This window comes from Vespula vulgaris, chromosome 3 (genome assembly GCF_905475345.1).
Source record: "Vespula vulgaris chromosome 3, iyVesVulg1.1, whole genome shotgun sequence".
Taxonomy (NCBI): Eukaryota; Metazoa; Arthropoda; class Insecta; order Hymenoptera; family Vespidae; genus Vespula; species Vespula vulgaris.
This window is the reverse complement of record NC_066588.1, coordinates 9,100,292-9,116,392: the sequence shown is the minus strand read 5'-3', so window position 1 is coordinate 9,116,392 and position 16,101 is coordinate 9,100,292. Positions and strand designations below refer to the sequence as shown.

Sequence of the window (16,101 nt, the reverse complement as noted above, 5' to 3'; positions counted from 1 at the left end):
TCCTAGAAATTAATTATCACTTCCATTCCGTTCTATAGTATTTAATGCAATATCCATTTAAATAAAGACAGCAAGTATTTGAAACTGACTTATGAACTAGCTGTTTCTATATTAATGTTAGGTAATAAGTCGACGCTATTCAATGACAGTGATGCAAAATTTTATAGTAATAAGATAATTCGATATCTTAAAGCTTACGAAGTATGTTTTTACGGGCTGATTTAAAGAACTTTGAAATCAACACGGCCTGAATATATTTAATTGTATTGTCAACCTACCTCGACAATCGCACATAAGTAGAAATAAATTTAGCCTCGAATAGGACGTATGTTTTAATATTTACTGCAGGGTAAAGTCCTCGAAACGTGTTAATTTATTAAGAAATCCTGATCCATCTATGATAAGGATCATTTGAGATCGTACGGATTGAGAGACCTATATGGTGAAGTTACCATAAAGTGTTTGATTATTAAAATATGCCTTGATTTCTCCTCATAAACTATTTTCAATTATCGAATCTTAATCAACTGGAATTATCTTAATCAACTTTTGAACAGCTCGCTTCGAGCTCGTAAGTTTAAATTATTTGGTGCATAAGGACAGATGATTGGTGAACCGCGATATATAATAAAACGATAGTATTGATCTATACGCACCAATGTAAGGAAAATATATACACACATTTATGCAAGTATATATATAACCATTACTACTACTTCTTCCAGTTGCAAAAGGGAAAATGCCGAAAATATTATGGTGTCGGTAATATCATTTATCCATTATAAGTATGAATAACGATTCTGTCAATAAAAATTAATGGATATAATAATATCCATGCTAAAACAGATTGAAAAACGCTATTTGGTAATATAGTGCTATAAAACCACTACAAAATTAATTAATTAATTAATTAATTAACAGTATATTAATATTATTAATTTATTAATTTAATTATATATTCTAAAAAATTGAAGACGATTCTTATATTATATAATTAAAACAAGTATATGAAAATATCAAAATTATGCTTTTGTATGAACGCAACGGATCATTAAGCATGTAAGTGTTGATAATATAATACTACAAGTGATTGTGTTACCAACAAAACCTGAAATACACAGATAAAAGAAATCGTTACTACAGTTATTCTCTGATCGTCTCTTTTAGATTATAATAAGCGATGCGTAGCCTAATATAGGAGCGATGAATGTGTCAGACTCGTGCGGCCGATTAATACGTATAGTTTGTAAGAACAGTATCGTTCGTGTATCGATTTTATTGCAACTATTTTCTATTAATACTTAATTCCCTTGTCTAGTTATTCTTCTCAAATAGGCTTTAACCAATCGTTAAGTTATCTCGTAAATAGATTTCGCTTATGGAAAAGGGTAGAAAAAGTGACACCAAGAGCCAAATTGTAATTATATGCTACACTTACCAGCAATCAACAATAAAAATAAAATAGTATCATCCTTCAGAATGATACTATTGAATCTACAGTATATTAATGGCTCGATCGAACTCTCTTATAACCCAAAATATTGCATCATCGGATCTTCGAGTAAAAATATATTCCATCGATTAACTCGATCTCTTAAAAGATACGATAAAAAACTTCCTTAACGAAAACGCTGACTAAAAAAAAATTGAAATCGCAATCGGAATGACGATAAAGAAAGAATGAAGTTCCACGCGAAGAAAATCCAACGTTTGAACGATGTGCCATTCTCTCATAAATTAGATTGATATTCCATATAGTCGTTTACAAACCAAACATATAATATTTTTAAAGTATATAGTAAATAAGACGATAAATTATAACGAATACGAAACGCCGCATAATTTTTTTGAGAATGTAATTTACATAACAACAGATACTATCCAATTACCTCCTATAGATTCCAAATGTTTGTCAGATTTGAAAACCAGACTTTTCTTTTATTTCCAATATTTCAAAATACAAATAAATTTGTTACATAAAGCTGATATCCCATATTTATTTCGAAAAATCACAATAAATAAATCACTAACGCTCTATTAGTTTTCTTACATTACGTATTCATTAAATAATGTAGCATTTTCAAATGGTTCACCATTAATAGCCATTAAAATTTCCGCAGCACATAAGACCGTGATATGATTTCCTTCAACAATATGAACATCTACTTTGCCTTCAGTTACCTGAAAATACTACCATTTTATAGTAAATTAATATCATTTTCATTAATTATACGAAATTTTAAAACATACATTTTGCAGTCCATAATCATACATAGATTTAATACAGAAAGAAACAGCGGTTTGAACAAAGTGATTGGTTTTCTTAAATATGGCATTGATTCAGGATTATATGCTATAAATACTTGCAATCTCACATAAAGTGAGAGAATAGTCTTTCTTCGATCTCCTTTTAAAAATAATTCCATGTGTTCGGGAGATAAAATATTAAAAAATACATTTACTTTCTCATCGCACGAATTGAATTTTTTTAATTCAATTCAAAGCTGCAAAGTAATATTGGAAAATTAATATGAAACTTCCCAAAAATATACAATAAATGATGTCCTTTAGGAAAATAAAGACGAACCTCTATAGCTTTAACACCAACGTATGCATTCATTATACCGAGCTATCGAAAATATTGTTTTCTAATTCTTCCTATGATGACGAACGCAAGATTTCCTGTATAAATGTTTTCAGATGCTAAGGAGCACCTATCAATATTAACCGGCCAATAAATCCTTTGGCTTCTAACTTTCGCGTGAGTTCAATAGTTATAAGGCATCCAAATGAATACTCTACTAACATGAATTCACTTCGACCCTTCAGTTTATCCAATATATGCTATAATATGTAAAGTTATGTATCATGTTAATATGTTATGTTTAATAATATTTTATTTATTCGCATATATTTTTCTAAACAATGGATATACCAGTAAAATGGAATTGGCCATAGCTTCAACAGTTTTTAACTCGTATTTCGTCTCGAATTGAAAACATGTCGCAGGTGATTTAATTTTTGATTCTAATGTTTTGAAAACGTCAGCATAGCCTTCGATTCCTGGAAGAAAGAATATCTCATCCCAACCCTCCACCGAATTGGTTTTAAATGGTATAGCTATTTCGGTAGCAAGTATTTCATCATAGAATTGCCTCAACATATTTGTCATGAATAATATTTGATTTGTTTCAATTTCATTAAGACTGCTATCATCTGTCGGCTTGTTATTCCTTTCCATGAGTTTGGCGAAGTTTAAGTCTAAGAGTTTGAATATACCATCGACTGGACTCTAGTCAGTAGCTGTTTTCACAATTAGTTCTCTGGCATCCCGATCAACCGCATCTAGACCTACCAGAATAATCATATTCACACCATATGATTTCCATAATTTGATTCTTATGTGTTGATAACTATACTTTATACCATTTCGTGAAGAAATGACAATATTCTGAGCATTTCTTAGAATCAAGCAATCGACTAGGTCCAAGACAAAACTTCCCAAACCACTAAGAACTATATAACTTTTGGTCGGAATACAAACATAAGAAAGTTCAGCCAAAATGCGTGTATTTAGTGATTCAGTTTCTTGATGGATTTTTATGAGCATCTGCGACATATAAGACAAATTGCAAGTTAAAACTTATCTTCCGAAAAGAACAAATTCCACGAATAATAAAATATATAAATACATAAACTAAAATAAAATACATAAAATACATAAATACAACGAGCGTCATCTTACTTTTCCCACATGCTTTCCGTTTGCCATGAATCTAAATGCTGTCGCTACTTGATCTTTGTCGAAAGCTGTCCTAATTATCAGTTTGATCACATTTTCCTTTATAAGTTTGCTGAATATTGAACAAATTTCATTTTCATCATTTGTGTTCATAATTTAATCTAACGATACATCCTGAATACTAATAGTCTTCACAAATGTTCTGTTGCTTAATTGATTATTTGCCGCAAAGTCGAAGTTTCCAGTATCTAAAAATCCACCTCTATGTGCCAAGCAATGCAAAGATACTTGAAGCTAAACGTTCCCTGGTCGTAAAACATTAGTAACGAGATCCATTTCGAGTTGTTCGGGGTAAAGGGGTAGATTTAAAGAAAATTTCGGGGCTTTAAGATCTTGAATTAAAACAGCTCGGAAGATATTCCCACCAGTTTCTTTCTGTAAGCAATTAATGAATCCTAAGAGACCCGAATTAAAGTTTCCTTCTTCAACAAGTATGATTCTTGTGTTGTCGATGTTTTGTTCTTCATTCCTGGCAAGTATAGATTGCACTTTTTGCAACCAGTTAAATTCATTGCTGTTAACATCAATAATCATGGTATTTTTCGGAATTTTATCTGTTTTTTTTAACAGTACCCAAAAATCCTCGGAAGTACGTTTTTCTAGAACTGTACGTAATTGAAATTCCTGTAAAATGGATAAGTTCGATGATGTATTCATTTGTTCACGAGATAAAATGAAACCTCCGTCTTTTGTAGAACTTAGAAGTTTTTTCAAATTATCCTTTTTTCCAATCGTCAACAAATCATATCCAATAGCGAATGATACTTTTTCACCCGTTTCTATCATATTTATTTCTGAAACCATAACATCTTCAGGAATATTGTCCAGTTTTCCTCCCGATGTGAATACATTAACATTGGCTTGCACCAAAGACAATTTGTTCAAAATGTCCAAAACCAGTAGGGAAGCGAGTTTCTCCGCTAAAATATTATCCACATCCACGACGAGTTCAATTGTCTTTACCTTGATAATTGATATATTCTCAAGAGTAATATACACGGATAATATTAATATTTCTCGTAATGATGTTTCCCTTCTGTCACGATAAGCAGTGAATTTATACTCTTTGATAATGGAATCACTGATAGGTCTCTTTCGAGCAATCGCACTAGAGCTAACTTTATGTATTTCCACACCTGCAATCACATCAATATTTTCGTAAAATTGTACAGGTACATCTGAAATAAAAAATGGTCATTGTGCGTATTCGATAGGAAAAAACTCTCTATATTACTTCATATTTCTTTGACAATGAGCCTTATATTTACATTTTTCCTTATATTACATTAGTAGTCAAACTTTGAAGATACTGTTGATGAGCTTCGGTATCTATTACCAATTTTTGAATTCCAGTCGGCACCAATAAATCTCTAGTATTTACATTAATGGTTTTCATTTGTGTCATGTTATCCATAAAAGCTACCGAATTGTTTTTCTATTCGATGTGTCCTTTTCTGCCCGATAGTGACGCACTGCGTATGCTCCGGAAGAGATCGCTATATTGATAACCACGTAACTTCAACTCTTTATAAATATCCTTTTCATTTAATACTTCTTCTTCATTCTAAAAATTTTTCTCACATTAGCGGTACTTTCACCTTCGATAAAATCGTTTCGAAAAGACGAATCATTCCAATCATTTCCTTCGATCACCTCAAATCTACCACTACCTATTTATTTGAAGATCGTGATATATTAAATTTTTGGAAAAGTATTTTTAGAAAAGCTTTTTATATGATATGGTGCGTTTACCTTTTTGAATCGTGACAACCATTTCGACTTTGCCCTCTGTAAGTATAGCGGTATCTCAATTAAATTTTACATTTTCCATGATAACGAACATATCTGCGTAGAATTTGTCTATCTTTATTCCCAATGTTTCCCACACCAAACATAAATATCCTGTTCCAGGAAATAAATTTCTACTATCAATCATATGACCTTTTATGTACTTGAATTCTTGCTGTATACTATTGGAACAATTCATTCTTCGGAAACAAGCTTCTCCTGCATATTGAAATTCATTGTGAACCAGTCGTTGGAATGTTCCCATCAAAACATCATGTAATAATGAATTTTTGCATTAACTTCTATAAATGTTCAATTTATTAACATTTTTCGTTATTTATATTCACTTCATTCTTACCGAAGATAAGAAGATATCCTTGAAGTGCCTCGACTTTCAACAAATGTTTTCTTTCAATGATCAGCTGATCCATGTTTGAACCCGTAATTGTTGAACTATCGAGTCCATTGTGACACATGACATTGATATTATTAGAACTTAAATCTTCATAACCAAGCCCTACTACGGCCACAGAATAATGAGGTGTGTTTGTTTCTATTACGAATATTCCTTGCGAATACGCTACCAATATAGTTTCCTTCGCTATCAAACTTTCGTCTGCATATACACAACCAAGTTCACCCACAGGGTATCCAATTATGTAGTCTGGTAGTATTCCTACCGAAGTTAAAAGGTCTACCAAGCCGATCTGTACAATCTCTCCTAATTATCAGGTGTTACCGAATGTATGCAGACATCGTAAATGATTTAATATGTGACGACATTACCTGAACCGCAACAATACCAACGAACGAGTGTAAGGTATTTTCTAATATACTATTGTCTATCCTAGTTAAAATCTGATAAATATGGAGCTTACGCGGTTTTAAAACAGCGTCACATTTCTCTATTACTTTAGCGAATGTTGAAAATTTCATCAGTGTTTTACCTAATATATTTCAAATACTATATAATTCACTGAATCATTGTAATAACTATTATTTTTATAAATTTCAATGTCAACAAAATAATGTTCCAATAAAAGTTTTCATACACATTCCGGGCCACTGCGAGTCCATTCCAGGGAAGACGAAACATATTGGTTTCTTCGTATCACAGAATTTTTCAATGTCCCATATTTTCGTGCCAGATTGTTTTATATCAGTTATAACGTATCCTCGATAAAAGTGACCTGGTATTGCTTTTTGATGAATATCGTGAAGAAGGCGAATAAATTCAATGTCTGTCGGTCGATTATCGATCTATGAAGAAATGTATTGAAATATTACGTACGCGATTTATCAAATTCTATCTTTATTTTCCCCTTTTAAAAATTATGTTGATTCTTTTTGCATACCTCATTCAATATAGTTTTGACTGCTTCTGAGGTACGTCCTGATACAGCTACAAGTCTAGGCAAATTATCTGGTATTTCATTGTTGATCTTTATTTTTGGATTTGATTTGAGTAAAAGGTGAGCATTAGCACCACCGAAGCCAAAAGAATTAATGCCTATGTATTCACCATCTAACGGAGTTAACTGCGTAACAATATTGATTCGTCCTTCTCTAAAACCTTTTACGTCTTTGCGTGGTGTATTGAAATTAATATTTGGCGGTATTATGGCAGACTCCATCGATATTATCGCCTATAAATATATATAAGTATGTATGTGTGTGTGTGCACTTATATTAAAATTTAACTAAGCATATAAATAATATAAATGTTACTATAAATAATAAAGTGAATATATTGGAACTAAATATTAATAATTCTAAAAATATAAGTAAATTCTAAATAACTTGATAAAATATCAAAATACATCAATAAATGCATAGTTGCGAGGCTTTATGTTTCGAACGATGTATACCTTGGCAATGGAACAATCCATTAGCTGGTTCGGTATGTCCGATATTCGATTTTACGAATTCAACTTTAAGTGGATTTGCTCTATTTTTAGTGAAAATGTGATCTATGTAATTCAGTTCCTCAGGATCTCCGACTCTCGTTCCGGTACCATGCGCTTCGATGGAAGAAATACAAGTCGCATTCTTTGTAGAATGTCTCGAGAAGAGCACTTTGTATTTTTTTAGATGGATACGTTATTCCTTCCTTTTTTTAGATGAATATGTTACTCCTACAATGTGTTTTCGCACAAATAATCGTAGTATTGATTCTGTTTGCAGTTTTCGCTTTTTGTAAAAATGCTACAGAGATGCATTCACTACGCGTGTAATCATTTGCATGTTCGTTGAGAATCTTGCAGCGACCATCCTGATTCAACACCCCTGTCAGAGATGTCCAAGTTTATCCAATTAATATTATCATAATAATTCGATGAAAGAAGAAACATCTTCTAAACAATTTAGTATAATCTGTACCTAAACGAGCAAACTGTAGAGACACGTATAGATGGAGGCAAAAATTTGTTCCACCGATTATCGCATATTCGCATTACTCACTATGTATATCCCTGTAAGCGTATTCCATCGCGTAAAGACTAGAACTACACCCTGTATCGACATTATATAATAATCCTATTACATCCAACCAATACGAAATATTTTGAACCACCATATCTTTGTTTCAGATCGTGATACCGAAGCCATCTACGTACATTTAAAGAGACATCCTTTCTTTTATCTATCAGTATAATTCGTCAATATTCTATATCCTTATCGTTTGATCTTTTCAAGTACCTAAAGATAGCTTTAATTCAAAGTTGCCTCAGTATTTGAAAAACATATACTAACTAATACACCTATCCTTGTTCCAGGAATATCTTTTGGATTAATCCCAGCATCTATTATAGTTTCGTAAATATGTTTGAGCATTATACTACTCATAGAATACGTCGTATAAGCTTGCTTAAAATATATTCCAAAAAATAAGGCATCGAATTTCTCAATATTATTAATTTTGCTTAATTAAGTTTGGAATTTCTAAATGTTCTTATGAAATATTACGATGGGAATATATTAACATTAACTAGCTTACTCCGTTAAATAAAATTTATATAACCGGTATCTAATTTCCAACGGCATTCTTCATCGATGATACAATCTTTTCGATTAAAAAGATTATCCCTCAATTCATCCACATTATTGGATTCTGGAAATTTACCCGCGAATCCAGAAATAAGAACTTCGCCTTGTTCTGAATTGGCATATTTGACAAATCTGTACGATTTTTTTTTTTTTTTTTCAATACGATTTCTTCATATCCTGTCATGATGTTTTGATATATCTCGGTTTTTCACGCCAAATTTAATATAGAAATCAAATCTGAAACTAAAAGCACCTATAAATTTTTACTATGATTGAAATCGTCGATGATAAATTCTCTTTTATAACAACCTAATATCCTTCGTCAAAGAATTCATTATCTCACGAAATATTGGACTTTTTCTTAACGCTTTGTTTGAAATGTATTCAAATGAAGAAGAATACATTTAACTTTTGAACTTCCTGTTATTCTGTTTTAGTTAAGTATTACGTCGGTATTATTCCATAGTAAATAAGTCTATTATCGTCGTGATAAGATAGATATTTTTTAGTTGCAGATCTTAAATTTATATCTTACCAATTGTATATAACATTTTTTCTAAAAGTTTGCATAATATATATGACATTTCGGTAAATGACAGTATAAGAGATTTACGCACGACGCGAAAGTAACTCTTACGAAAAAAGCTTCGTTCTGGGTTGACATATCTGAAAAATTGATAGAATTCTTTTGTCCTTTTACATATATTCATGAATTTTTTGTTCCTCACTTCTTTGCCCGAAATTTATTATAGAAATATGTACTGAAATCAAAATTAACCGTAATTTTTCACATTTACTGGAATCGTTAATGATGAATCTCTTTTTATAACAACTTTATATATCTCTCGCAAGCATTCTATGTAACTCGCAACCTATATTTTAATTAGACATTATGCTAAATCATTCATATGTATACTATTTATAAGATCATTCAAATAAATGCATATTTCATTAAACCTTGAATATTTTTTTTTTATTTTATAAGCCTTTACTATTGCTTTTTTATTAAAGTTAGAAAATGAGTTAACATTATTTATTGACAAGGAAATCAAGTTATATAATACGATACATAATTCATTATAGAAAATTTTATATTTATATCATTAATTTTATATTTATTTTATTTACACAATGTATACAGCGTTTTATCTGGAAGCTTTCGTTTCCTATATTATATCTGAGTAATTATTGCGAAAAATAAGTTATTTCGATTTAATTAATTTCATTTCATTAATTCGATTTATGAAATTTAATTCTTCAGAATCCCTGATTCTCGTTACAGTATTATGTGCTTCGATCTAAGGAATGTATGGTATTATTTGTAGAATTCTTCGAAAAGGGTACTTTTCAATTCGCCTAATGAAAATGTTATTCCTTCACTATTTTTTTAATTTGCATGAATAATCGCAGGATTCTCTTAACAGTTTTTGCTTTTTGTAAAAATGCTACAAAAAAATATTCACTATGCGTGTAACCATTTCAGTAACTATCATAATTGGTGTCGAAACGAGCAAATTAGAGATGCGTATGGATGGAGACAAAGATTTGTTCCACTGACAATCGCATAATTGCATTATCCACTACGTATAGCCTTATAAGTATATTCCATCGCGTAAAGACTAGAACTGCATTTATTATCGACGGTATGTGGTTTACTTACGCTCGACGAAGATAAATTTTCTTTAATTTAAAAAAATTTTTTTACATTATATATCTGCTAATGCTCGTGATTTTTGGACCACTTGCTTGCAATTAAATATAAATTAATTAAATGTAACCCAATTATATTAACAAATATAATAAATATTTGATAATTGAAAATCTTATATTTATGTATATTTTACAGAATGTGTGTCCTATTTTTTCTGAAAGCTTTCGTATCATAGATAATATTTTAGCGAATAATGGTACAATTAACTTTAACAGAAAAACGAAAGAGAACATACTATCATTTTCGATTCACATTATACGATATTCGCATACTAATACTATTAAGTGCTCGGATATTAATGACAATGAAATAGCATTATTCAATGACAAAATAGTTTCTTAATAACTTTAATTTTTTGATAATAGAAGATCTTAAAATTTTGTCTTACACAGTGTATATATTATTTTACTCAAAAGCTTGAAACCATAGTTTTCTCAAGAGTTGCAATATTATGAATTTTTATATAGGAATTTTCTTTAAATTCTTGATCGACTAATGATTTTAACTGATTCGATTTTTAACTAATACGTACAATTACGAACTGAATATAATGAAAAAAATAAATAATTTAATTTATTTGTAGAAATAGGTTTCAAGATTCTGTTCAATAATGCAATAAGACGTGACGATAGCAAGCTCTCCTAACTCTTATCAAATTTCTAGTATATCTCTCATTCCTTAATTTTTATAAAAAAAAGTGATTTCATTAAAAACCCTTGACAGATACATTTCGATTTTCGATATAATTACACTACTTCAAAATCTACTCTTGCCTCTTAAATATTCTTTTTGATAACTATTTATAGACTCATAAAAATACAATAAAAATACACATTTCAATGCACAATTTACAACATATTGTTTACAGCAGAATCTAGCAGGTAATAATTGGAAAATCTAACTTTACACAAAAAGTAAAAGTTGATTATATGATATATATATATATATATATATATATATATATATATATATAAATTATAGACTGCTATTTTGAATACATTTTTAATTGATGGCAATTCTTTTGAATACTGAAAAATGGTTATCAAAATAATGTAATATGCAAAGTTTTAATCTCAAAAGTTCTTATTTAAATATAAAACCTCAATTAAACTCAGTTATAGCAAAGAGAAATTATTTTTTCGATTTTACCAACGAATAAGAAATCTATATATGATTCTACGTAAGTTTACAGTTTATAATACAAAGCGAGATTTGACCTACATATATCAACGAATGACCCGGATACGGTGCAAGACATATAGTTATACAATTCTACATGAATATGCAATCTCTATGTGCAAAGTAGTATTATAAAATTCTATATGGATTGAATTAAGACTGCATTTAGATTACATCTAAATTTCAACAATGTTACGTTAGAGTGTGTCTACATATAATACATATATTGCAATTTTGTTTAATTACGGAAAAGTTGACCTAAATTTCAATACCCTTGTAGAAAATCTATTTCGTAGGAAGCAACAGTTAACTTTTATACAGACAAAGTCCTATCAGTGATACCCCATAGTGAATATTGTAACAATAAACAATCGTAGTAAAGAAGATGACGTACATATATCTATATGGATGAATACGTATAATAGAATTGCTCTATGCATCATACATAACATTTTATTTCTACATTGTTGCGAAACAAAATGTTTTTCTTTCTATAATTATTATTATTATAGATTATTTATTTTTGTTTTTTTATTCTTTATTAAAAAAATTTCTGGATAAACAAATTAAAAAAATATATTCTCTTTAACGTAATTGTGTTTAATTGAGATGTTATTTTTAAGTAAAAACTTCTAAAAGGATGATTTGCCTGAATTGAAATTTTATATACTGCATTACTTTAATATTTATTTTATCAAATATATAAAATACATAAAAAAGTTTAGTTTAAGTACATTAAGTATGTACATTAAGTACATAAAAAAGTTACCATCAACAGAAAGTATCCTACCCAGAACAATATTCTTGTATTTAACTATAGAAAATAGATAGAGAAAAAGATATATATCAAACTAATGAAAAGAGAGACTCTTGATCATACAAAGAAGAATCTTTCAGCACGAGTAATTAATGACTGCAGATGTAATAGTGATATATCAAATATTCTACAGTTTGGACGTTTTGATATAATTTTAAAATCAATATCTAAAACTTATCGTAAAGAGTGTAAAAAGTATTTATTAATATTAATAATATTAATATATCTTAATAATATATCTTAATTATATCATAACAATATAAGTACAGGAGATATTCAAAAAGTTGATTTCCAAAATTGTTTTATACCACTGTAATAATTAAACATATACCAGCACATATTGAATTTTAAAGGTAATTCAAACTCTATGCGCATACAAACATTTTATATCATGCATACTCATCAATCTTTCTATTATCTAGAAGTATGACAGAATGCTTTTTTTGGAACCTTCAGGAATTCAACCGGCGCAAAAATATCGATTGTTTTGCAACATGACGATGATACAAATACATTACCAAGGAAAGCATTTTTATCATTGTTCAACCACTATACTCTTCGGATCTTACTCCGAGTGATTTTTGACTGTTCTCTAAAATGAAAATTCCTATTTTCCTGAAAATAAACAAAAAGAAGCATTTCATAAAAAACATCAAATCGAATATAATGGCCAAGCTCTGCAAAATTTCAAAAGAAATAAATACCAATATAATTTTTATAGTTTTTAATTAATATATACTGTTACAGAAACATACAAATATATAAACATTGAAAATAAAAAATAATCGTATTATACCTTCTAAATCAATTTTTGAAAAAATTGATATGTTTTTCAACAGTGACTATATTCTGATATAGTATACGTATACATTTATTTTTGCTTTTCATTATCTTTTTTCATCACCGAAAAGTATGGTATAAATCATTCGTTGAATTATATACAAAAAATAGAGTACATGTTGCATTTGCAATTGTTAAAAATATTGTTCTAGAAATTTTTCATTATGACCTCAAAAAAAATAAGTTTTTGTAGCATCATCCTGCAACGAGTATCAAGACGACAAAAAACCTATATGTACATTATTAGATCAGTTATTCCTGATCACTTCGTGCAAACAGAAATATTGATTCAGAGCCTAATTTTCTTCATAAAATTTGGATTTATTTTTACTACAGAGTTTTCCAATGCAGTCATTCGTAACTCACCATTATACGTGTACGCAATTATTTCATGAATAAAGCTTTCTAAGCAATATGAATACTTGTTATACTACTTCGTCGCGCAATTGTTTTATCCCTCATGCTTGATACTAGTTATTAATATAGAATTCTTAATTCATGTATTTGTACTATTATTTTTATCCAATCCAGATATAAAATAATTGTTCTTTATGATCGGATGTAAAATGTAGGCTATTCGCAAAAATATTAGCTATAAAACTATTCGCAAAAATATTAGCTAAGACAAGAGTTTGTGTATACAGATTAAGGCTTGTATACGATGTGAAGTATGGAGCGAGAGAGAGAGAGAGAGAGAAGGAAGTTGTGAAGTTAGTCGCCCTAAGGATACATACAGATGGCGCGATAGTATCATGATTTCTACAGATTCGACGCGCGAATTCGAATCTAGATCGTGCAACAAATTTTATTTCATAAATACCGTTTTCGATCTTCCCTTACTTGGAGCATATCTTAAGCATATTTTTACATCGATGATCGAGTGTCTATTTAGCAATACAATTGTTATTTTACACTCTGAATTATAGAACGTTACATATGACCTGAAGTAATCCAAATGCTTGCTATATACATTACTCGTTTAAATGTTTTATTCGTCATGCTTGACAAGGGAATATACGAGTTACTTAATAATTCTAAAAATAGACAACTATTTCAGTGAACTTTTATAAAAATATATAATTAACTGTATGAAAAAGTAAATTCTTAAATAAATAACTATTGATATTCTTTATTGGTACATTGCAAATAAAACTATGTAAATTAGTTGCAAAAAGAATGTTAAAATAGTATAGTTTTCAATATATTATTTGTAGATCAAATTTATTTTGTTTATTGGTTATCTTATTTACTTTTAACTGGACACAGTTTATTATTCTGCAATGCGAACACTTGTTTCTTCCATCATTGGAAGAGATAAAAAAGTACAATTTGCAAATGAGTAGACGATAATTGTAAACGTATTTGTTAATTAAAGGGTTAGTATTTCTGATGCTCGCGATTCTAATAAATGTTCCATCGAACTAACATCTTTACACCATCCGTCAAGTCGTTGGACCATTCCAGCAATTTGACTACGATCTAATACTCGAGGTTGAACCCAAGTCATGTGAACAGTTCCTGCAACTTGATCAATAGCACCACGTACTAAACCTTGAGCCAGAGCTTTCATTACTAATAATTCAACTTCTCCTAAAGGTAAACGAGTTTCCTGCGATATTTCTGTAAATGTTAATTGTCGGTTGTTTGCTTGACGCTTGAAAGTCATCTCCATGAGACATAAGAGAGATATCTTTTGTCTTAATTTTAATTCTTGAGCTGCTAAATCAGCAACTTTGCTCCATTGTGGTTTCAATCTTTCTAACGCAACAATGTCACCAGCATTGAAAGCTTGAAGTAAATCTACCAACCAAGAATTCGGTGTATCTTTCAAAGATTCTAAAACTGGATGGGCAAGTAACTCGCCGAGATTGTAAACTCCTTCTCCTAACAATGCCGCTAATCCAAGGAAAAATGCATGTTGCTCTTGTTCCTGTCTATCCAAACTATGTAAATCAATACATCCTAGGTATCTGCAAAATAAAAGCTATGTTGTATTAAAATATGCAATGGAATTACAAACACAATTTTTCCAACGAACAAACCTTAATGCAGTACGATAATATTCTGCGTGTTTTCCTTGCAATCTATACAATCTACTAGCCAGAAGATAAAATCTACCATGAACAGTGGTAACTCCATCAGCATTATCAAGCATAACTTCAACATCTTCTATAATTTTCTTTGCTAGCTCTTGATTATTTAATTTGTCAAGTAAAATTTGCCCTATAAGTACTTTGCATAGAGCTACGGCCTCATTATTGCTTTTGACTTTAGATTCAGTTTTCTCCAAGAATTTAATCGCTTCTTGTTTATCTTGAAATTGTTGTATTACATGCGCCATTATTTCAACCAATGATAACGGATTTATCCTAAGAGGGAAAATTAGACAAAATAATGAATGAACGCGACATATTAACAATATAGAACATAGAATTAAGGTTATATATTTGTTTAAAGATTATAAATGTCTTTTTGTTTACTTACTTGTTTTCAAATGTCGACAGAAAATTAATATACAATTGTATAAGGTTGTCATTTTTCTGCAATAACGGATGTTTCACAAAGGTTTCCAATTTAAGAGTTAGTTGATGCCAAAGTCTGCAAGTCACCGGTCGGAAGAAAGGATACATTTATTTTTCTTCTTCGAAATTTACACTAATAAAGATATTTATCATATAATTACCTTTTATTGTAAAGGGTATCGAGTTCCGCCCATTCCTCCGCCAATTCTTTATCTGAAACATTTTGTTTTGATCTTAAAAATGTACTAACATCCTTCTGTGCCACGGTAGCCGCCATGTTTAATAAAATTTGATATCCGAATCGAGAGATGATTGTCGAATCATTCTCATGAACCAACGAAAGTTCGATAGATCGATATACACTTCTTTGTGAAATCTTATTTCTATCGAGATTTCA

The 16,101-nt window shown here is 29.8% G+C and overlaps 1 protein-coding gene and 1 pseudogene across 1 annotated transcript; both read right to left on the bottom strand.

The window, feature by feature from the left end:
* Window positions 1–2,895: 2,895 nt before the first annotated feature.
* Window positions 2,896–8,632, bottom strand: LOC127062187 (fatty acid synthase-like; annotated as a pseudogene).
* Window positions 8,633–13,967: 5,335 nt separating this feature from the next.
* LOC127062536 (26S proteasome non-ATPase regulatory subunit 13) lies at window positions 13,968–16,027 on the bottom strand. Its single transcript, XM_050990967.1, has 4 exons — window positions 15,866–16,027; window positions 15,667–15,780; window positions 15,225–15,551; window positions 13,968–15,152 (listed from the first exon to the last, which is right to left on the bottom strand). Exons 1-4 carry the CDS (start codon window positions 15,979–15,981, stop codon window positions 14,552–14,554), a joined length of 1,158 nt encoding a protein of 385 aa, XP_050846924.1. The 5' UTR covers window positions 15,982–16,027; the 3' UTR covers window positions 13,968–14,551.
* Window positions 16,028–16,101: the final 74 nt, after the last annotated feature.